This window comes from Erinaceus europaeus, chromosome 1, assembly GCF_950295315.1.
Source record: "Erinaceus europaeus chromosome 1, mEriEur2.1, whole genome shotgun sequence".
Lineage (NCBI taxonomy): Eukaryota > Metazoa > Chordata > Mammalia > Eulipotyphla > Erinaceidae > Erinaceus > Erinaceus europaeus.
Window position 1 is genome coordinate 10,175,555 of NC_080162.1, and position 24,193 is coordinate 10,199,747.

The 24,193-nt window shown below is 43.5% G+C and overlaps 1 protein-coding gene across 6 annotated transcripts in view; it reads left to right on the forward strand.

Moving 5' to 3' along the window:
- The window catches only part of BICC1 (BicC family RNA binding protein 1), a 326,137-nt gene that overhangs the window by 61,235 nt on the left and 240,709 nt on the right, over positions 1 to 24,193 (forward strand). The window contains exon 1 of one of the 6 annotated variants that reach the window (XM_060190059.1): positions 12,825 to 12,855. The exons of the other annotated variants lie outside the window; for them this stretch is intronic. Within the exon in view, the coding sequence (XP_060046042.1) occupies positions 12,840 to 12,855 (16 nt within the window). The 5' untranslated portion in view covers positions 12,825 to 12,839. Of the gene's footprint in view, positions 1 to 12,824; positions 12,856 to 24,193 lie in introns of those variants that run through there. 6 annotated transcript variants of the gene reach the window in all.

Genomic DNA, 24,193 nt, shown 5'->3' on the forward strand with positions numbered 1-24,193 from the left:
TTCCAGCTAATTTAATTTTCCTCTTGTAAAGACTTATGCTGAAATGTGCTCTTTTTCCCCCCTCTTTTAACTCTGGCTGTTGAAAATGTTCCTAAAATAATATCTCACATTTTTGTCTTAGTGAGCACAGTGCAAATGATTGACTCCTGATGGCTGAAACCCTTGTAATGTTTGGAGAGTGACTTTTGCAGATCCTACTTCTCTCTAAATGTGTGGTACTAGAGATTTGGAAGGGATTAGAAGTAATCAACTTCTATCATAATTGCCAGAGTCAGTAGCTCTAGTGGTGCCAGAGAGGAACTTAGTTATTGCGAGCCTTGCTTTCCCTCTGAGTGTGTGCAGCAGTGAAATTCACCCCCCCCCCACACACAGTATACCACTGATGATCAACCCTGTAGAAGCACTACTGTGCGCTAACAGGGACCCACGGCTTAATTTTGGTGGTTTTGCAGTTGCAGCTTAGTGAAAAGTCTGTATCCCAATAAGTCATCTTTTATATTTTATTTATTTATTTATTATTGGATAGAGACAGAGAGAAATTGAAAGGGAAGGGGGAGATAGAGAGGGACAGAAACAGAGAGACCCTGGGACCAGCCCTCTGCAGGAGCTTGAACCCAGGTCCTTGTGTGTTAACCAGGTGTGCCACTGCCTGGTCCCCCAGTATCTTTTACAGTTGGTGTTAAGGAAAAATTCTAGTGAGTGTGTAGAAGTGGGATAATTTGTTCATGCTGAGGAATTTATCTTTGGATTTTAGCAGGTGCCCAGTGGGTGTTGCACTCAACTAAGAGGAGAGTTTACCTTTCTGAGGCAATATGGGTGTGTACAGGTGAGAACTGGTAGTAGACACCCTAATAGTTATGATCTGTGTGACAGTGGTCACTGCTCAGAGCCTGGCTATATGACTCTAATATTATAATTCGTACCCAGTCAGAGATACTCAAGCATCAGTCTGATGTCATTTCTTACTATCAGGTTATTATTTTCTTTTCTAGGAGCTAGACTGAATGGGCAGTGCTCAGTCAATTTTTGAAGAGGTGGGGGTTTTTGCTCTCCAACTAAGTAGAACATGCAGGTGTGCAAAAGGAATTGTCTGGTGTCAGAGTTGGAAATAGGACTAGAAAGCTGGGTCTGGGCAGAGAGTAGCTCCCAGATATGGGCAGAGTATATAAATATTGTTAACTGTGAATCTCATTGATTTGATCTGGGGCCCATATTCAGTGCAGGAGCCTGTATAACCTCTGCATCCCTGTAGGTCTGAGCTCACAGTCTGTGGTCATAGCTAGGCACATTCTAGGCTGCAATCATTGCAGGACCTGTCTGCCTCGAGTGGTAGAGTGTGTTGACCCAACCTCCCTTTGGAGAGTGGGGCTGTCCCTACCAATGTTGACCCACATTGAGGGCAAGGCCCTGTAGAGGCCCATAAGAGGGTCCACTTTGTTGTTCCTGATGGAGATGACCAGTGACAGTGGAGAGAGGGACCTGTTAGAGGTCTAGACCCATCATGTCTATGTGGGAATCCCAGGATTCCCTGACTAGGGCCCCAGATGAGGGGGTGGCTTGGTAATGACCAAAAGAGCCATCATTGAACCTCTTTCATTAGGGAAAAGGGTTCATGAGAACAGGGTTCACATTTGGGACTGGGAGGCAGGCTATTGATAGAGCACCTGGCTTACCTTGTGTAGAGACATGGGTTCGAATTCCTGGCACCATCTGGAAGTATCACGAATAGGGGAAACTTCACAAGTGTTAGAGCAGTGCTGTGGTGTCTCTTCTTTTCCTCTCTGTCTGAGATTGGAGGGAGAAAAATAAAAATCCGTTGGGAGGAACAGAATTGTGCAAGTGGGGAGTCCTGGTGCTTGTGCATCGGGTGGGATGGGATGAGGGATGAGAACCCTATCAGTTTGGATTCTTTTTTTTTTTTTTTCCTCCAGGGTTATCATTGGGGCTCGGTGCCAGTACTATGAATCCACTGCTCCTGGAGGCTATTTTTCCCATTTTTGTTGATCCCTTGTTGTTGCCCTTGTTGTGGTTGTTATAGCTGTTGTTGCTGGATAGGACAGAGAGAAATGGAGAGAGGAGGGGAAGACAGAGAAGGGGAGAGAGACACCTGCAGACCTGCCTCACCACCTGTGAAGCGACCCCCCCTGCAGGTGGTGAGCCAGGGGCTCACACTGGGATCCTTACGTCAGTCCTTGAGCTTTGCGCCAGTTGTGCTTGACCCGCTGCGCTACCGCTGCCGCCTGACTCTTTATCTTCATTTATCTCTTAGTGTAGGGTGACTGACTAGTCCAGATTCTTCAGGGGTAAGGGATTTCTGAGGACACAGGGCTTTTAGTGTTAAAACTCGGAGAGTCTTCTAGGGGCAAATTGAATGACTGTGTCAGTGTTTCCTTAGCGGTGATTAAATACATATAAGTATTTTGAAATAAGTGACGATAGAAGAGCTTGACAAAGGCTATCACTCTAACCACAAGACAGGCTATAAAGATGTTAATCACAAGTATTTTTTTTACTGTGTTAATAACAATAATGCATATTATATATATACTTCATTTCAGCTATGTTGGGTAGTATGTCAGCTCCCCCCGGCTTAAAGTCTCTGTCTCTTCTTCTTCTAACATTTGCCCTTCTTCCGTAGCCAGTCAACAGCATCAGGTTGAGCCTGATGTAAAGTTTCGAGACCTCCTTTGAATCTGGAGAGATGGCAGTCGTTGACTATGTGGGTCATAGTCTGTCTGGAGCCGCAGGGGCAGTTCGGGTCGTCTCTGGCTCCCCAGCGATGGAACATAGCGGTGCACCAGCCATGGCCTCTTCGATAGCTATTGAGGAGGGCCCATTCATAACGTGCTAGGTCAAAGCCGGGTTGATGCTTGCAGGGGTCTGTGATGAGGTGTTTGTTCTTTACCTCGGCTGACTGCCAACTCTGTTTCCAAGAGTCTGGAACAGAGAAGTTCAGTGTAGGCGTAGGGGACCAGATTGGGTGACGAGACATCAAGTGTTGGACAGGGTGGGTGAAGATATCCGCGTATATTGGCAGGTCCGGTCGAGCATAGACGTGGGAAATGAACTTAGATGATGCCGCATCCCGACGAATATCTGGTGGGGCGATGTTGCTAAGAACTGGCAGCCATGGAACCGGGGTGGAACGGACGGTTCCAGAAATGATCCTCATGGAGGAATATAATTTGGAATCGACCAAGTGGACATGGGGGCTACGGAACCATCCTGGGGAACAGTATTCTTCAGTGGAATAGCATAATGCCAGAGATGATGATCGTAGTGTGGAAGCGCTCGCGCCCCATGAGGAGCCTGGCCAGTCTTGCAATGATGTGATTCCTCGCGCCCACCTTTGCTGCAGTTTTTATGAGATGTTTGTGAAATGACAGAGTGTGATCGAGAGTAACGCCAAGATAGACTGGCTGTGCTTCATGCCGGATTCTAGTATCGCCAAGCTGCACATTAAGCTCACACGAGGCCGAGGCATGGTGTAGATGGAAAACAGATGATACCGTTTTTGCAGTGCTAGGGATTAGTCGCCATTTTTTACAGTAATCAGATATCAGAGACATGTCTTTCGTGAGTGTTTCCTCGAGGATGTTGAACTTTGATGCCTGAGTTGCACAGCAGATGTTATCGGCGTAGATGAACTTCCTTGAAGAAGTTTCTGGGAGGTCATTGATGTAAATATTAAATAGCGTAGGAGCCAGAACAGAGCCCTGGGGGAGGCCACTTGAGACAAGTCTCCATCTGCTAGACTTATCACCCAGATGTACCCGGAATCTTCTGTTTTGGAGAAGAAATGATATAGTGTTGGCCACCCATGGAGGCAGGCATCTTGAGATCTTGACTAGGAGACCACGGTGCCATACCATGTCATAGGCTGCTGTGAGATCAACAAAGATAGCACCCGTCTTTAAATTCTTCTGGAATCCATTTTCAGTGTAAGTTGAGAGGGCCAGGGCTTGTTCACAGGTAGATCTTCCTGGGCGGAAACCAGCCTGGGCGGGTGACAGGAATTTCTCTGTAAGATGAGAAATACGTGACAGAAGCAGCCTCTCAAGGAGTTTGTAACACACGGAGAGGAGAGAAATTGGTCTATAGCTGGCGGCCAGTGTTGGGTCTTTCTTTGGTTTCAAAACTGCTATAATCTTCGCACGACGCCAAACTTTGGGCATAGACTCAGATTCCAAGATGTGGGACAGGAATGAAGCGAGCCACTTCTTTGCCGCAGGACCCAGCTTAAGAATGAGTTCTGGGGTGATGTTATCATAGCCAGCAGCTGTTCCCGGTTTAACCCTCTTCAAAGCGTCTTCCAGTTCAGACAGTGTAAAGGGAGAGAGTTTGGGAGATGGACAAGATAACCGGAAGTGGGATGACCACTCATGGGAAATTTCTCTTTTCCAGACTGGGTCGATCTTAGCACGTCCAACTTGAGTTAGGTGACTGGCCACTGAGTTTGGAGATACGGGAGGATGGGAGACGGGAGGGGGTTGGCTACCGGCACCCAGTCTGTGAAGAAGCTTCCAGGCCTTCCTACTTGAATGGGTGAAGTTCAGACTTTCCGTGAGTTGTTGCCAGCGAGCTTGGCGTGCTGCATCCAGGGAGGCAATGAGATGGTCAGCCACATCTGGGTCGCCCGACTCATCATACTGCTCTCTGTCTCTAATCCTGCTTAACTAAGCACCGCCCTGCCTGCAGGGCATTGGTTTAATCCCCACTGGTTCACGATGGCTTTTTGCTCCGCCCCCTCTCCTCGTACACCCTGATTTCCACCAGTCTTTTTTTGCTCCACCCTCTCTATATCACATCCTGTTTCCACCCTACTCGGTGAGAATATATACAAGCTGCTTTTCTGAGTAAACACACTTGGGATTGCATTCTAGCTCCAAGAGTCCCAGAGTCTCTCTCCTGCGAAGCTAGCTCAGTATGAGTTCCTGATCCCTCTCCCACACAGCAGCCTAGGTTGGCTCCAGTCGAGTTCTCTCCAACCCAGAGAGCACCCTCAGGCTATCCCGGCACAGCTACTGTTATAGATTGGTACAAAAATCATTAAAAACAAAGTGATAGGGAAAGAGAGAAGCAGGCTGGGAGTATGGATCTACCTGTCAATGCCCATGTTCAGTGGGGAAGCAATGACAGAAGCCAGACGTTCCACCTTTTGCACCCCATAATGACCCTGGGTCCATACTCCCAGAGGGATAAAGAATAGGAAAGCTGTCAAGGGAGGGGATGGGATATGGAGATTGTGGGAATTGTGTGGAGTTGTACTCCTCCTATTCTATGGTTCTGTCAGTGTTTCCTTTTTATAAATAAAAACAACAACAACAACAAAAATCCACAGTCATTAAGATCTAATTACAGGGGTCTGGGTGTTGGCACACCTAGTTGAGCACACGTTACCATGCATACGGACCCAGATTCAAGCCTGATCCCTGCAGAGAGGAAGGTTTATAAATAGTGAACTAGGCCTTCAGGTCTCTCTCTTTTTCTCTCCCTCTCCAACCCCCCCAATGCCTTTGTCTCTATTCAAAAGAAATAGAATTGAATTTGGGACATAGCTAAAGCAGTCCTAAGAATGAAGTTCATAGCTATACAAGCACACATTAGGAAACAAGAAAAAGCACAAATAAACAGCCTGATTGCACATCTTAAAGACCTAGAAGAAGAAGAACAATGGAACCCTAAAGCAACCAGAAGGACAGAAATCACTAAAGTTAGGGCAGAAATAAATAACATTGAGAATAAGAAAACCATACAAAAGATCAACGAAAGTAAATGTTGGTTCTTCGAAAGAGTAAACAAAATAGACAAACCTTTAGCCAGACTCACAAAACAACAAAGGGAGAAGACCCAAATAAATCGGATAGTAAATGAAAGAGGAGATATCACAACAGACACCACAGAAATTCAACATATCATGCGAGGCTTCTATGAACAACTATATGCCACCAAGCTAGAGAACCTGGAAGAAATGGACGATTTCCTAGATAACCTACCAACTTCCAAAACTACGTAAAGAGGAAGTGGATAACATGAATAGGCCCATCACAGCTAATGAAATTGAAACAGTTATCAAAAATCTCCCCAAAAATAAAAGTCCTGGACCAGATGGTTTTACAAATGAATTCTACAAAACCTTCAGAGAAGAACTAATACCTCTACTTTTAAAAGTCTTCCAGAAGATTTGAAGACACTGGAATACTCCGCTCCAGCTTCTATGAAGCCAACATCACTTTGATACCAAAAGCAGACAGGGACACAACCAAAAAAGAAAACTACAGACCAATATCTCTGATGAACATAGATGCGAAAATATTGAACAAAATTCTAGCCAATCGGTTACAGCAGTATATCAAAAAGATTGTTCATCATGACCAAGTGGGGTTTATCCCAGGCATGCAAGGTTGGTTTAATATACATAAATCAATCAATGTGATCCACCACATCAACAAAAGCAAGTCCAAAAACCACATGGTCATATCAATAGATGCAGAGAAAGCCTTTGACAAAATACAACATCCCTTTATGTTCAAAACACTACAAAAATGGGAATAGATGGAAAATTCCTGAAGATAGTGGAGTCTATATATAGCAAAACTACAGCCAACATCATACTCAATGGTGAAAAACTGGAAGCATTTCCCCTCAGATCAGGTACTAGACAGGGCTGCCCACTATCACCATTACTATTCAACATAGTGTTGGAAGTTCTTGCCATAGCAATCAGGCAGGATCAAGGAATTAAAGGCATACAGATTGGAAGAGAAGAAGTCAAACTCTCCCTATTTGCAGATGACATGATAGTATACATGGAAAAACCTAAGGAATCCAGCAAGAAGCTTTTGGAAATCATCAGGCAATACAGTAAGGTGTCAGGCTATAAAATTAACATTCAAAAGTCAGTGGCATTCCTCTATGCAAACACTAAGTTAGAAGAAATTGAAATCCAGAAATCAATTCCTTTTAATACAGCAACAAAAACAATAAAATATCTAGGAGTAAATCTAACCAAGGAAGTGAAAGACTTGTATACTGAAAATCATGAGTCACTACTCAAAGAAATTGAAAAAGACACAAAGAAGTGGAAAGATATTCCATGTTCATGGGTTGGAAGAATTAACATCATCAAAATGAATATATTACCCAGAGCCATCTACAAATTTAATGCTATCCCCATCAAGATCCCAAGCACATTTTTTAGGAGAATAGAAAAAATGCTACAAATGTTTATCTGGAGCCAGAAAAGACCTAGAATTGCCAAAACGATCTTGAGAAAAAAGAACAGAACCGGAGGCATCACACTCCCGGATCTCAAACTGTATTATAGGGCCATTGTCATCAAAACTGCTTGGTACTGGAACATGAATAGACACACTGACCCGTGGAATAGAATTGAGAGCCCAGAAATGAGGCCCCACACCTATGGACATCTAATCTTTGACAAAGGGGCCCAGACTATTACATGGGGAAAGCAGAGTCTCTTCAACAAATGGTGTTGGAAACAATGGGTTGAAACATACAGAAAAATGAAACTGAATCACTGTATTTCACCAAATACAAAAGTAAATTCCAAGTGGATCAAGGACTTGGATGTTAGACCACAAACTATCAAATACTTAGAGGAAAATATTGGCAGAACTTTTTTCCACATAAATTTTAAAGACATTTTCAATGAAACGAATCCAATTACAAAGAAGACAAAAGAAAGTATAAACCTATGGGACTACATCAAATTAAAAAGCTTTTTCACAGCAAAAGAAACCACTACCCAAATCAAAAGACCCATCACAGAATGGGAGAAGATCTTTACATGCCATACATCAGACAAGAGTTTAATAACCAACATATATAAAGAGCTTGCCAGACTCAACAACAAGACAACAAATAACCCCATCCAAAAATGGGGGGAGGACTTGGACAGAATATTCACCACAGAAGAGATCCAAAAGGCCGAGAAACACATGGAAAAATGCTCCAAGTCTCTGATTGTCAGAGAAATGCAAATCAAGACAACAATGAGATATCACTTCACTCCTGTGAGAATGTCATACATCAGAAAAGGTAACAGCAGCAAATGCTGGAGAGGGTGTGGGGTCAAAGGAACCCTCCTACACTGCTGGTGGGAATGTAAATTGGTCCAACCTCTGTGGAGAACAGTCTGGAGAACTCTCACAAGGCTAGAAATGGACCTACCCTATGACCCTGCAATTCCTCTCCTGGGGATATATCCTAAGGAACTCAACACATCCATCCAAAAAGATCTGTGTACACATATGTTCTTGGAAGCACAATTTGTAATAGCCAAAACCTGGAAGCAACCCAGGTGTCCAACAATAGATGAGTGGCTGAGCAAGTTGTGGTATATATACACAATGGAATACTACTCAGCTGTAAAAAATGGTGACTTCACTGTTTTCAGCCGATCTTGGATGGACCTTGAAAAATTCGTTGTGAGTGAAATAAGTCAGAAATAGAAGGATGAATATGGGATGATCTCACTCTCAGGCAGAAGTGGAAAACAAGATCAGAAAGAAAACACAAGTAGAACCTGAAATGGAATTGGTGTATTGCACCCAAGTAAAAGACTCTGGGGTGGGTGTGTAGGGAGAATACAGGTCCATGAAGGATGATAAATGTCATAGTGGGGGTTGTATTGTTAAATGAGAAACTGGGGAATATTATGCATGTACAAACTATTGTATATACTGTTGAATGTAAAACATTAATTCCCCAATAAAGAAATAAATTTAAAAAAATGAAAATAAAAAAAAGAAAAAAAGAAATAGAATTGAAGAAGGTCTAGTGCTTTCTAGATGAATATTAAACTCTGTAGTTGAATATTCATTTTTTAATTAATGTAGGATTAATGATTTACAATTGACAGTAAAACACAACAATTTGTACATGCAAAACACTTTCCAGTTTTCCATTTTAACCATAGCATTTCTCAGCTCTGGTTGAACCTGGCTGAGACTTCAGAGCCTCAAGCATGAGAGTCTCTTTTGCATAACCCTTCTGCTCTCTTCTTGATAACCTCTTTTTATAAACATTTATCTCTACAAATATTTGCAGGGGGGAGTTAAGCGCATGTGGCGTGAAGTGCAAGAACCGGCATAGGGATCCCAGTTCGAGCCCCTTGGCTCCCCACCTGCAGGGGAGTCGCTTCACAGGTGGTGAAGCAGGTCTGCAGGTGTCTGTCTTTTCTCTCCCCCTCTCTGTCTTCCCCTCCTCTCTCATTTCTCTCTGTCCCCAACAACAGTGACATTAATAACAACAATAATAATTACAACAATAAAACAAGGGTAACAAAAAGGAATAAATAAATAAATATTTAAAAAATATATATTTGCAGGGCACTTTCAGTGTCAGCTACTACTGTTATGTGTCCAGAATATGACTTCCTACCTTCATATGGTGTATAGTAGGTAAAATAAACGCACGTACCATGTACACACACAGACATCCTATACACACATGTAAACAGAGGCACACAGATGCGCAGTTCCATGTATCTGAACTTTGTGTATTTGACAGCATATGTTTATGCATGTTTGAGTGTGTGAGCATGTGTATATGAATGGGTTCGCTTGTTGAATTGAGGGTTTCTTTAGGGATTTGGTGGTAACCATCATCATTCATTGCAATTAGGACTTCTCTGGTCTAATTTGTATCCATATGGGAAAGACAGGGATCTACCAGTTTATGGGATGACGCCTATGGGATTTATTTGTGTCTTTTCAATTTATTTATTTATTATTATTTTTAAAAATTTAAATTATCTTTATTCACTTATTTATTGGATAGAGACAGCCAGAAATCAAGAGGGAAGGGGGGATAGAGAGGAAGAGAGACAGAGCGACACCTGCAGCCCTGCTTCACCACTCATGAAACTTTCCCTCTGCAGGTGGGGACCGGGGACTCGAACCTGGGTCCTTGCTCATTATAACATGTGCACTCAACCAGGTAGGCCAGCATCTGGCCCCAATATTTATTCATTTTTATTGCTGCCAGGGCTACCACTGTGGTTCAGTGCCTGCATGATGACTCCACTACTCCCAGTGGCCATTTTTGTCTTTTTCCATTTTGATAGGAGACAAACAGAGCTAGGGGGGAGGGGGAGAGGAGAGAGACACCTTGTAGAACGGTCTCCCTATCTGTTGGTATGCTTCTAGTTCTGCTTCTGGGATCTAGTTCTGCTTCTGTCACATTGCTTGACATTGTGGTCTATTTACATGGTCTTTTCTGTTACATTGGTTTGGTCTCACTCCCTACCCCCACTCTGGGAGATTTGGTTTAGCCCTTGCTGGTCTCCTGCTTCTCCCCACCCCCCTGCTTCTCCCCACCCCTACCCTACATACTTCCTGAGTTCCTGCTGCTGTTGCCAGAGGAGAAGGATGGAGGAGCACATGGTGTGGTGATTAGGTGTTGGACTGTTTGCCAGCTCGTGAATAAAGATTAAACTGCGTTTTCAGCTCAGCCTTGTGTTTCTGGTCATCTGTTACCCACCCGTGAAGCCAGCCCGGCGGAAACGATACCTATCCCTGAAGCTTCCCTCCCCGCATGTAGGGAACAGAGGTTTGAACCTAGATTCTGGCATGTGGTAGCCTTTGCACTTTCCCCGGTGTGCCCATGTATGGTTCCCCTTAGTGTGTCTTGTGCAGAAGAAGAGAGCGAATGTTCCCCTAATGAATTCATGGCGGCCTAATTACGACCTCATGAATCCTGAAAGCCACATGCCTCGTATATCATTTATGCACAATAAATACTTAGCGATTCAGGTGCCTCCTGCATATTTAATATATCATGAATTTTAGATGCTTAAAAAAATATAAGAAATGGCCCTCTTTGGTGGTGGTTGTTTTGAGGACCCAGTACTTCACATCTGCACTGTTTCACCAGCATGGGTCACTGAGCGAGAGGGAGAGAGGGGAGAGAGGGGAGAGAGAGAGAGAGGAGATCCTACAATGCCACAACATCACAGTTTCTGCAGCATCACATGGTGCTGGGGCTTGAACAGGGCTGCAGGCATGGCAAGGCAGCTGCCCAACCTTGTGAAGCATCTCTCTGGTTCAGAGCCGAACACAATTATTTAAGGGAGAGAAAGATAGGAAGAGACAGAGGAAGGAGCTAGGACGCCCCCCCCCCAAAAAAAAAAAAAGAAAAGCACAACTTGACTCTGACAGATGGTGGTGCCAGGAATTGAACCTGGGACTCCCGCCCCTTCATGCAAGACTGGTGTATTACTGCAGTGCTATCTCTCTGCCTTTCTACGTGCATTTTTTTTGTTTTCTTTTCTTCCTTTCCTTGTCTAGACACCTGTGTGCAGTTTACTTTATTTAAAATGTCTCATTACTTATCTATCATGAATACTTTTTATGAGTTTTTAAAAATTATTTATTTTCCTTTTGTTGCCCTTGTTGTTTTATTGTTGCAGTTATTGTTGTTATTGATGTTGTCGTCGTTGGATAGGACAGAGAGAAATGGAGAGAGGAGAGGAAGACAGAGAGGGAGAGAGAAAGATAGACACCTGCAGACCTGCTTCACCGCCTGTGAAGCGACTCCCCTGAAGGTAGGGAGCCGGGGACTTGAACCGGGATCCTTACGGCGGTCCTTGCACTTGGAGAGGAAAAGACAGACTGACCCAAAGTGCCGCTTAGTTCTGACAGATATGTTTCTCGAGATGGAATCTGCAAGCCTGTGTTCTACTGCCAGACTGGCTCCTTGCCCCAATATATTTTATGATTTTTTAGCTCTACATGTGTTTTCCTACATTATGGAGCAAGAATGAGCTATTTTTTAGCATAACAAGTGAAAGTTATGGCAGTTCAAGTAATAAGGTCGCATAAGCCAAGCTCTCAGAAGTTACAGAAAAAAAGAAAAATGTTCTTTATATTCAAAATTTCAAGCCAGTATATACACATGTTGATGTTTTCCTGTGTAAGGACTTTGTTGCAAATAAATATAATAAAGCTCAAAGATGAACTGAAATCCTTATGAAAAAGGTGATACTTGTTTACTGTTTGTACTAGTGTATAGTTAGGCTTAAAGTCTCATACCATGAAGTTGTAGAAGAAGGTTTTAAGCCTGTTTAATATTCCTTACAGCCTGGAAGGGTTTGAACTTTAATTTGCCAATTTTACTCCTGTGTTGTGAACATTTTTGATGTATTTATGATTCAAAGTCCTAACATAGGTATTGCTTTGTATATTAATGTTGTCAAACTAATATAAATAAGTTTTGGATGTCTAGAAAGGATTTTTTTTTTTAAAACAGAGCACTGCTGAGCTCTGGTTTATGATGCTGCTGGCTATAGAACTTGGGACCTTTGGTGCCTCAGGCATGAATGGCTTTTTGCATAACCATTGTGCTTTCGGCCCAGCCAGGAGCTTCATTCTTAACATGACCTCAATACTCATTAAGCACCTGGCCTTTGATCCACCTGGGGTTGTGTTTAAGGTTAGCAATAATTGGCAGGCACTGTTTATATTTTCTCTGTTTTGTGAGAAGCAGTTCATCCCATTTCACTAGTAATTGGTCAGGAAAGGGCCTAGAGTTTGACATCTTCTCTCTCATCTCCAGAGAGGGTCACACACTGGGGAGGTAGTGATAGAATACAGGACTCGCATGCCTGAGGTTCCACGTTTTGTGTCTGGCACATTGTATGTGAGAGACAAGTGGTACTCTGGTCTCTTTTTCTCATATTTTTCTTTTCTTTCTTCCAGTTGCCTGTCTGTCTGTGTGTCTATTTACCTATCAAAACATCCCTTTAACACAAACAAGAAGGTCTCCTATAGATTGTTTGAAAAGATATCTTTGACAAAAGAGAATATCCATTGCCTATGTACCAACAAAGAGGTATGGGAAATGATTGTGCACTGTAGAAGTGCTTTTCTTTTTATTTTAATTTTTACTTATAAAATGGAAATATTTACAAGACCATAGGATAAGAGGGGTATATTTCCACCAGAACTCCATATCCGATCCCCTCCCCAATAGCTTTCCTATTATTTATCCCTCTGGGAGTATGAACCCAGCATCATTACGGAGTGCAGAACGTGGAAGGTCTCCTTATGTAATTGCTTCCCCGCTGAACATGGGCGTTGACAGGTGGATCCATACTCCCAGCCTGTCTCTCTCTTTCGCTAGTGGGTAGGTCTCTGGGGAAGTGGGGCTCCAGGACACATTGGTGGGGTCGTCTTCCCAGGGAAGTCAGGCTGGCATCTCATCTGGAACCTGGTGGCTGAAGAAAAATTAAGATATAAAGGAGAACAAATTGTTGACTAGTTATAAACCTAAAGCCAAGAGTATTGCAGGTGAAGATTTGGGGTCTCTGTTTTGGAAAGAAGCTAGTAGGTCTATCTAAGGTATATTCCAAGGGGGCCATGACTTTACTAGTTTTTCCCTGAATCTGACATGTAATATGTAGGTGGACCCAAGTTATTGTTTGGGGAGGTGGTGTCATAGTTGGAAAAGGATTAGAAAGCTGGATCAGGGAAGAGTAGCTCCCAAATATGGGGAACGTATATAAATATTGTTAACTATAAACTCCATCAATTTGATTCGGGGCCCATATTAAGCACAGCAGCCTGTGTAACCTCTGCATCCCTGTAGGTCTGAGTTCAGATTCTGTGGTCACAGCTAGGAACATTCCAGGCTGCACTAATTTCAGGACCCATCTTCCTAGGGTGGTAGGTAGAGTATGTTGTCCAACCTCCCTTTGGAGAATGGAACAGTCCCTACCATTGTTGATCCACATTAAGGGCAAGGTCCTATAGGGGCCCACAAAGGGGTCCATTATGTTGTTCCTGATGGAGATGACCAGTAACAATGGAGAGAGGTCTAGGCCCATCATATGTGTGTGGGCCTCAGGTGATGGGGTGGCCTGGTAGTGATTAAAGAGTCATCATTAACGTATGTCAGTCTCTTGCCCTTATTCAGCTTTTGTAGTCCTAACTTTGTCTGACAAGGTTAGCTTTGGGGTAATTGAGGGATGTGTAATAGGAGGTAGGTGAGGAGGGTCTCTAGGTCTAAGTAGAATTATTTCATTAGGTACTTTAAGGTATCTTTTTAGATCTTTCTACTTGCTTGCTTCATTTACTTACTCACTGCCAACTATTGTGCACTTTTGCTTTAAGGTATATATTTTCTCCAAACATATGGATACATGTACATAAGCCCTATCTCATGGGCCCTGGTCTATATCTAGGTCTTGAGGTTTGTTAAGAAGTGCAGCACTCAAACTGGAATTAAGGAGTCCTGTGAGATAGGAGAGGTCTCACCAGAGTAATGAAGCTGAAGTTGACATTCCATGCCAGATGTCTGGACACAGTCTGAGTGAAGCATGCCGAGGTGGTACTGGTTGCATTGATTAGGTTGGGATCAGCAGGTGCAGTATTAGTTGGTATGAATTGAGAGAAGCATGCAAGAAAGTGAGCTTCACCCTAGAGGTTTCAGGACTGGGGGAAATTTGGGCTTTATAGAGAAAGGGGAAGGTTCCTGTTCTCTCAGGGTTTAAGAAGACAATAGATAGTTATTGCTATAACCAATTTGGCAATTGGGTTAACTTTGAGAATCCCATTGTTAGGATTTGCTGTATCATACATGACATCATAATTTATGTCCCTTTATGCTATTTACATATAACTACCTTTTATTTATTTACTTTATTATTATTTTTTATAACTATCTTATAAAGTAATGCCATCAGTTGCTTCTATTCTCCCTGGTCTGAGCTCATAGGTGATTAAGTATTTCAAAGCACAAGTCATTATTAGAGATGTATTAATAATTTGAGCCCACTGTTAAAATTCAATCTGATTACACATTTGAAGTCTTACGTGCTTAGATTGAGGGAATATATACTCAGAGCTATGGTCTATGCAATCCATTTCCCCCTCTCATATTAGTTAAAAAGTGATTTGTGAGACTATGAGTTAATACAAGTGTATATTAACACCATTCCCATCACCAAAGGTCTGTGTCCTTCCCCTCCACCCCACCCCCCCCAGTGAAGTTGGACATCTATTCCCACCCCACCCCTGAGATTGTTACTTTGGCACCTTACTTCAAACTCAGTCAGATCCTGCTTTGAGTTTCCCTTTCTGGTCTTCTTTCTCAACTTCTGTTTATGAGTGGGATCATGCCACACTTGTCTTTGTCTTTGCTTTTCTACTGTGATCAAAACAAAATGAACTTGAGCAAATTAGGGGATGATGAAAACACACATATTAAATATTATACTAGATCCTTAACAAAATCCTTAACGAATAGGCATTTCTGGGAGTCGGGCACAGCAAGTTAAGCACATGTGGTGCAAAGAATAGACGTTTCTTCCCTTTTTTTTTTTTTTTGGAGAAAGCAAAGGTCTTTGTGCATATGGGGAGCTGGTTCGAACTGTTCAGCTTTGCAGATTGTTTATATAGCAGACATATTCCGGAGCAGATACATCTGGCTGTCAGCTGGTGGGCGTGAAGTATCCCAGAGGGCACCTCCTCAGTCTCTGGACTTTGGGCGTCATTTTTTTGTGTTGGTCACTTCACTTTGCAGCAGGGAAGGGGCGGGGACGTCAGTGATGTGGTTGATTAGAGCTCCTTCCACTGGTTTTGACATCTTATATCTAACCTGAATTTCAGAATGAGTCTCTGGTACCAGAGCCTCCCATCCGGGCCGTTCTGGAGCTATGTAAGCAGGAGGGTCCTGGTGCCCAGAGCCGTGACTTCTGACTGAACTCCAGAGGCTCACTGTGGCTAGGGGTGCCGTGTGTCTCCTGTGCTGGCAAGAGCAGATCCACAAGGGCTGGGGAGATAGCACAGTGGTTAGACAAGACTTTCATGCTTGAAGCTCACATTCAACCCCTGGCATCACCACAAAGCCATCCCTGGGTAGTGCTTTGGTTGAAGGAAGAAACAAGAAAGGAAGGAAGGAAAGGGAGTGAGGGAGGAGGAAAGAAAGAGAGAAGGAAAGAGAGCAAAAAGAAAAGAGGGGCAAGACAGTGGCACAAGGGGTTAAGCACACATAGTCTAAGCACAAGGACCCACACAAGGGTTTGGGTGTGAGCCCCTCACTTCCAGCTGTCGGGGAGTCGCTTCCCAGGCGGTGAAGCAGGTCTGCAGGTGTCTGTCTTTCTCTCTCCCTCTGTATCTCTTTCTCCCATCTCAACTTCTCTCTGTCCTACCCAATAAAAGGAAAAAATGTCTGCCAGGAGCGGTGGATTTACAGTGCCGGTACTGAGCCCTAGCGATAACCCTGGAGGCCACAAATAAATAAATAAATAAATAAATAAATGGAAAAAGGGAGGATAGAGAGAGGAGAGAGAAAAGAGAGTACGAAGAGAGAGAGAAGAGGAGACCCATATGTCTTGAATGCTTTGAATATACAAAAAATAGCGGGGGTCAGGAGGTAGCGCAGCGGGTTAAGAGCACGTGGCGCAAAGCTCAAGGCCTGGTGCAAGGATCCCGGTTCGAGCCCCTAGTTCCCCACCTGCAGGGGGTCGCTTCACAAGCAGCGAAGCAGGTCAGCAGGTGTCTGTCTTTCTCCCTCCTTCTCTGTCTCCCCTCCTCTCTCGATTTCTCTCTGTCCTATCCAAGAACAACATCATCAGTGGCAACAATAACAATAATGACAACAACAAGGGCAACAAAATGGGAATAAAAATGGCCTCCAGGAGCAGTGGATTCATAGTGCAGGCACTGAGCCTCGGCAATAACTCTGGAGGCAAAAAAAAAAAAAAAAAAAGCAGGTAGCAAACACTGACTGAATGCTGTGCCCCAGTCTGAGTGCCCAGTTTGCAGGAGAACATTTGATTCTCATACAGATGGCAGAGCAGATACTCTCAAGGTCCTGTTGATAATCCTCACCACTCAAGCACCAGGTAAGGTGGCCAACTGTGCTGGTTTCCCTGGGACAGAATTCTCATGTGCTAAGTAAGCTCTCCCATCTGTTCATGCCCCACCTGCCCACGGCAGAAGAGCTTGCTTCCTGCAGAGACTGCTCTCAACCAGTGAAGGGCTGGAGCCGAGTGCGTCCCAGCCTCCAAGTCCTTGTCAGGACAGCAGTCAGGCATTTCTCCACAGTCCCAGAGGGAATGACCCCTGGGACTAGCCCTAAAACCTGCAGAGGGAGTCTACTCACACCTGCTTAAGTTCCTTCTTTGTTGCTTTTCACATTTGCCAACCAGAGAAAGTACATTTAAAGACTTTTTTACAAATCTGCTTCTGGGATATACCGTCAAAAACATAGAATTTCAGACCGAGAGGAATCTGAAGTGTAGGGAGGTTGAGTCATTTGCTTAAAGTTGTAGAGCTAATAATGTAATAATGATCTCTTAAGTATTATGTTTAGAAGTCTGATGTTTTATCCACTGGGCCACCTCCCGGGGCACTAAGTATTATGACATATACAATTTGTTCTGATCGGCCATCATTTTATTATTATTATTATTTTTTGCCTTCATGGTTATTGCTGGGGCTTGGTGCCTGCACTGTGAATCCACTGCTCCTGGAGGCCATTTTTCCCCATTTTGTTGCCCTTGTTATTGTTGGTTGTTGTTATTGCTGTTGTTGTTGGATAGGACAGAGAGAAATGGAGAGAGGAGGGGAAGACAGAGAGGGGGAGAGAAATTTAAGACACCCGTAGACCTGCTTCACTGCTTGTGAAGCGACTCCCCTGCTGATGGGGAGCTGGAGGCTCGAACTGGGATCCTTACTCCGGTCCTTGTGCTTTGTGCCATGTACACTTAACCTGCTGCGCTACCATCCACCCTCCCCTGCCACCTTTTAAAAATTATTTCAAGAAAATCTACAATTTCAGAGACTCTTCATGGATTTAAGAAGGAGCAACCAGCTCCCGCAGAATAGCTGTCTTCATGAGCTTCTTTGCCATGTCCTTGACCTAGGCGCCAACCTGCACCCCACCCACAGCCACACGCACCCTACATTGAAGGAAGCTTTGGTGCTGTGGTTATCTTCCATCCCTCTGCCTCTCTATCTTGCTTTATCTGAAAAAAAAATAAGCTGATAAAACAAAACACCAAGCTGCCATCAGTCCTGTGGGGATACAGAGGGTATGCTATACAAGTCTTATCATCTCTGCCAAGTTTATTATTGGAGGATTAAGCACAGAGTAGAAAAGTCTGAAGAGGAGTTGGGGCTGTTTTTATTAAGGAGAAATATAAGTTTTTAAACACATAGACTTTCCCAAACCAGTATGCATGCTGACTAAGGCCACAACACCGAGTCCTGACCCTGACTCTGCCCAGTCTGGCCTCGGCTGGGAGCCGGATCTGTGACATCTCTGACCCGAGTGGACGGAAAGCATCTGCTTATGTTAAAGTTGTGTCTGCTAGTTCCTGGCTCCTGTCCTAGAGCATTCTGTCTATGAAATGACTCATTATGAGGAAGTCTATTAACAACAAATCTCTGCCCAGTTTAGAGGATCTCTTCACATTTCCCCTTAATTAAACAGTTCAGTGCTTTTAGTTCCAGTTGCGGCCAGGCAGGGTAGTGTGCATTGAAGAAGGCTCCATTAATCACAGTTCTGGGATATCTTGTAAGGATAGGTGCTTTGGGAAATGACTACATTTCTCTTTTATTTGAAAGCGAGAGGCAGAGAATTATACTAGACTGGGGAAAAAAAAAACACTCACTGCAAACTCATACTACTAGTTTTTCTCTTACCTGAACACGGAATTTTTTTTTCTCAGTCCCTTGTTGCAATTGTATAGATTAAGGATGTCTATTAAAAAGCAGCAGATGCCTGGCCAATGATTTCACAGAAATAAAATATTGTGCGGAAGTGTAGAATGACTGGATAGCATATCAAACTCTCAGTGGGAGACGAGATATTTTACTTTACCATAATTGCTGGCTTGGATTTCCAATGCACTTGCCTTTCTTCTCTGTTCATCTTTTCAATGGTTATATTTATCCTTCCCGCTTCTTCTAGCGTTTGCCCTTCTTCCGTAGCCAGTCGACAGGTCAGGTTGAAAGCTGTCAGGAGCTGCTTGTTGCTGGCTTTGAAAGTGACTGGGATCCATGTGGATTCAGTCGGCTAGGAAGGATCGTCAGTTTCCCCAATGAATGGGGACTCACGGGATGCACCACGAGAAGGTCGATCCAATGCATCCCATCCTTCCCTCTAACATCTAGCTAATCAGTTTTTTTGGGGGTGAGCATATCATCTTCTTTTTCACATCTAGTCCTGCTTTTTCCAGCTCCACCACTGATTAGTCTTGTTCTCTAAGATTCCACACACGTGTGTGGTCTTCCTCTTTACTGATTTAAAAAACGCATTTATTGGGAGTGGGGCGGTAGCGCAGTGGGTTAAGCGCAGGTGGCGCAAAGCTCAAGGACCCGTGTGAGGATACTAGTTCCAGCCTCCAGCTCCCCACCTGCGGGGGAGTCGCTTCACAGGCGGTGAAGCAGGTCTGCAGGTGTCTGTCTTTCTCTCCCTCTCTGTCTTCCCCTCCTCTCTCCATTTCTCTCTGTCCTGTCCAACAACAACGACATCAATAACAACAACAATAAAAAAACAAGGGCAATGAAAGGGAATAAATAAATATTACAAAACTCATTTATTTATTTGTTTATTTGATGGAAATCGGGAGGAATAGGGGAGATGGAGAAGGGGTGAGGAGACACACCTGCAGTACTGTTGAATTGCTTGTGAACTTAACGCTCTTTTCGGTGTCCACCTGCCGGTGGTGACCAGGAGCCTTCAACCCAGGTCCTTGTGCATGGTGACATGTGCTCCATTGCCTGGCTCCCCTCATTGCTGTGAAGTGGTTACCATTGGAAATGCACTGTGAAAAAAAAAAAAAAGAAAGAATGTACAATGTGGTCTCTTTCCTTGTGACTGACAAGCAGATTCATTGTACCTGTTGGTGTATGGTAAACAGTATGAAAAGCTGAACAGAACTGGTGGGGAAAAGCAGCAGTAAAACTTTCTTGTACCAGGGCTCTGAAAGTTAGACGTGGAGAGCTATTTTGAAAAGGTTGGCGTGCCCCTCTACCTTGCAGCTACCAGGTTTTTTCTAATGCTAGCCCTCCCTCTGGGGCGTGGGGAGTGAATAAAGTGCTGTGAACTCTCCTTATACTTAGTGCAGACTGTAATCTGCATCTCAGAACTTCCTAAATTGATTAGTCCCATTTTAAGTGCTGCTTAGCAAAGCTTTTCTAGGGGTGATGTTCATTTTCCTTCCTTCCTTCCTTCCTTCCTTCCTTCCTTCCTTCCTTCCTTCCTCCCTCCCTCCTCCTCTCCTCCTTCTCTTTCTCCTTCTTCTTTTTCCTTCTTCCTTCCTCCCTTTCTTTCCCCTCCTCCGCCTCTTCATTTTGCCACAAGGGTTATCGCTGGGGCTCAGTGCCTGTACTGCTATCAATTCATTGTTCCCAGCGGCCATTTTTTCTTTTCTTTCTATTTTTATCTGACAGGACAGAGAGAAACTGAGAGGGGAGTGGAGGTAGAGAGGGAGAAAGACACCTGGGTGCAGGCGGTGGCGCACTTGGTTAAGCGCACACGCTACAGTGCGCAAGGACCCGGGTACAAGCCCCTGGTCCCCACCTGCAGGCGGAAAGCTTCACGAGTGGTGAAGCAGGACTGCAGCTGTCTCTCAGTCTCTCTCCATCTCTGTCTCCCCTTCCCCTCAATTTATCTCTGTCTCTATCTAATAAAAATAAATAAAATATTTAAAAAAAAGGACACCTGCAGCCCTGCTTCACCACTTGTGAAGAGTCCCCCCCTGCAGGTGGGGAGTGGTATTATATTTTTGAATATATAAAATATAATTTCCAGAATATGACAGACCCTTGAATTTCCTCTATCCTTGGTGTAAGTTTCTAATATGACTTGTGGGGCTTGGAAATACCTGACCAGGTAGAGTACATATTCTATGGTGTGTGAAGCCGTGGGTTTGAGCTCTGGCCTTACATGGGAGCACCATGGACATCACCAGGGGGCGCTCCAGGAATAGTTGAATGGTCCTGTAGTATCTCTCTTTAATGCCTGTCTTCTCTGAAACATAAGAAAGAACAGATTGGCCCTGGGAGGCTGCTTAGCAGTGGCATCAGGCTTGTACCGGTCACTGTGTTAGTAATCTGGTACCCCATGAGGCCAGTGACTTTGTGTTTTAGAATATATAGGATGGTAATTTCCATAAAGCACTGTTTGAAGAAAATATCTAGTAAATACCTTAAATACCTTGCTCATTATAGATAGTATTAGATACTGTTTAGATATATTAGATAGTATTTACTAAGTAAATACCTAAAGTACCTTGCTCATTATAGATAGTATTAGATACTGTTTAGATATATTAGATAGTATTTACTAAGTAAATACCTGAAATACCTTGCTCATTATACATAGTATTAGATACTATCTAGATATATTAGATAGTATTTATTAAGTAAATACCTTAAATACCTTGCTCATTATAGATAGTATTAGATACTATCTAGATATATTAGATAGTATTTACTAAGTTAATACCTTAAATACCTTGCTCATTATACATAGTATTAGATACTGTTTAGATATATTAGATAGTATTTACTAAGTAAATACCTAAAGTACCTTGCTCATTATAGATAGTATTCTAATGTATTTTATAATTATCCAAATCACCTTTTTTTTTTTTCCTGGACAGTAATTTATTTTGGTGCTATAATAAGAGTTACATGTAGCAGTCAGTGTATGACTGAAAATCACTTGTGCTTAAAATTGGAATTAAAACCACCTTTGGTTATTATGGGCTCAATTTGATATTGAGTAAATGTGTTTAAGGAACAGTTTGCACAGATTCAGAGATTCCAAAGTGGGAGAGGACGGTTACTAAGGAGGGCTGCGGACTGGAGTCCTCATGGTGGAATAAGATGATGGTTTGGTTGAGGGTGACAAATGTCTTGGAGAAATACAGACATGCACCCTGGGGATGGCCACAGTCTTATAAATCAACATTTCAATAAAGTGATACTGGATTTGAGAAACAACTACTTAAAAAGGAACAGTTGGCAGTGATGTGATTTTCTTATTTATTTATTTTTTAACCAGAGCACTGCTCAGCTCTGGCTTATGGTGGTATGGGGGATTTGAACCTGGCGCTTTGGAGCCTCAGGCACTAGAGTCTCTCTTTGCAGAACCATTATGCTATCTACCCTCTGCTCCAGTGATGTGATTTTCATCTTAACTGTAAGACCTTTAGATAATTTTTTATTTTTTCATTGTCACTGGGGCTCTCTTGCTCCAGACTAATTTTTTTTTTTCCCAGTTAGAAAGACAGACACCACAGCACTGAAGTCTGCTTAAATCTGGTCGTGCCTAGGATCCAGCAGGGGTGCTCTTCCAGTCAATTATCTTGATATGACCTCAGATAATTAGAAAAAAATCTTTTGAATTCTCTTGTTTGCTTGTCCTTTCCCCCCTCCTCACTCTTACTTGGACTAGACTTTGGACAGTATGAGAGAGATCAGTAGTGATTGCTGAATGAGCTCCAACTAAGATTTCGAAGACCATTTTCTCTTTTCCCTTTTTTTAACTATTATCTTTATTTGTTGGACAGAGACAGAAAATGAGAGGGAAGGAGGAGACAGAGGGACACCTGCAGCTCTGCTTCATTACTCTTGAAGCTTTCCCCTTATAGGTGGGGGGCCAGGGCTCAAACCCGGGTCCTTTTGCATTCTAACATGTGTGCTCAACCAGGTGCCCTCAGACCAATTTCTCTTTCAAGTATTAGAAGGGTTAATGACAAGTGGAACTTTTCCCCTTTGGAGATACTTTGTGGTAAACTGTTGTCATCTTCCCCAGAGCCCCACCCTACTAGGGAAAGAGAGAGGCAGACTGGGAGTATGGACCGACCAGTCAACGCCCATGTTCAGCGGGGAAGCAATTACAGAAGCCAGACCTTCCACCTTCTGCATGCCACAATGACCTTGGGTCCTTACTCCCAGAGGGATAGAGAATGGGAAAGCTATCAGGGGAGAGGATGGGATATGGAGATTGGGTGGTGGGAATTGTGTGGAGTTGTACCCCTCCTACCCTATGGTTTTGTTAATTAATCCTTTCTTAAATAAAAAAGAAAAAAAAAACTGTTGTCATCTTCTGGTGACTTCCTAGGCAGCACTCTTGCTTGAACCAAATACAACTTTTTAGCATCTTTTACAAAAATCCAAGAAAAAAGGCACGAGAGTGAACCTGGATGTCCCTATTTTGTGATTCATCAGTTTTTTTTTTTAATTTTTATTATTGTTTTTAAAAATTGTTTTTCCCCTTTTGTTGCCCTTGTTTATTGTCATTGTTGTTGTTGTTGTTATTGTTGTTGGATAGGACAGAGAGAAATGGAGAGAGGAGGGGAAGACAGAGAGGGGGAGAGAAAGACAGACACCTGCAGACCTGCTTCACAGCTTGTGATGTGACTCCCCTTGCAGGTGGGGATCAGGGGCTTGAACTGGGATCTTTACACTGGTCCTTGCGCTTTGCGCCAGATTCATCATAGTTTTGAAAGTCTTTTGGATGACAATTGCTTGAGGTTTGCTTCATTCTGTGTCCATAGAATCTCAAGGCCTTATTTTTCTAACTGTTTGTGTGAAGGATTTGATCCTTCCTTTGAAGTCAGTGTCTCCATGCATTGTGCGTGTGTGTGTATGTGTGTGTGTGTGTGTGTGCGCGCGTGTGCGTGTATGTGTGTGTCTCTCTGTGTGCATATGTGCATGTGTGTGTGCATGTGTGTGCCTGTATGTGTGTGTGCGCATGTGTGTATGTGTGTATATGTGTGTGTGTGCCTGTGCGCGTGTGTATTTGTGTGTGTGTATGTCTGTGTGTATGCATTTGTGTGTGCATGTGTGCATGTGTGCGTACGTGTGTAAGTGTGTGTGTATGTGTGTGCATGTGTGTATGTGTGTCTGTGTGTGCATGTGTGTGCGTATGTGTATGTGCATGTGTGTGCGTGTCTATGTGTGTGTGCACGCGTGTGTGCGTGTGTGTCTCTGTGTGTCTGTGTGTGTGCTTGTGTGTGTGTGTGTGTGCATGTGTGTATATGTGTGTGTGCGTCTGTGTGTATGTGTGTGCGTGTGTATGTTTGTGTGTATGTGTATGTGCGTGTGTGTGCGTGGTGCGTGTGTGTGCGTATGTGTGTATGCGTGTGTGTATGTGTGTGCGTGTGCGTGTGTATGTGCATGTGTGTGTGTGTATGATTTCCTTGTAG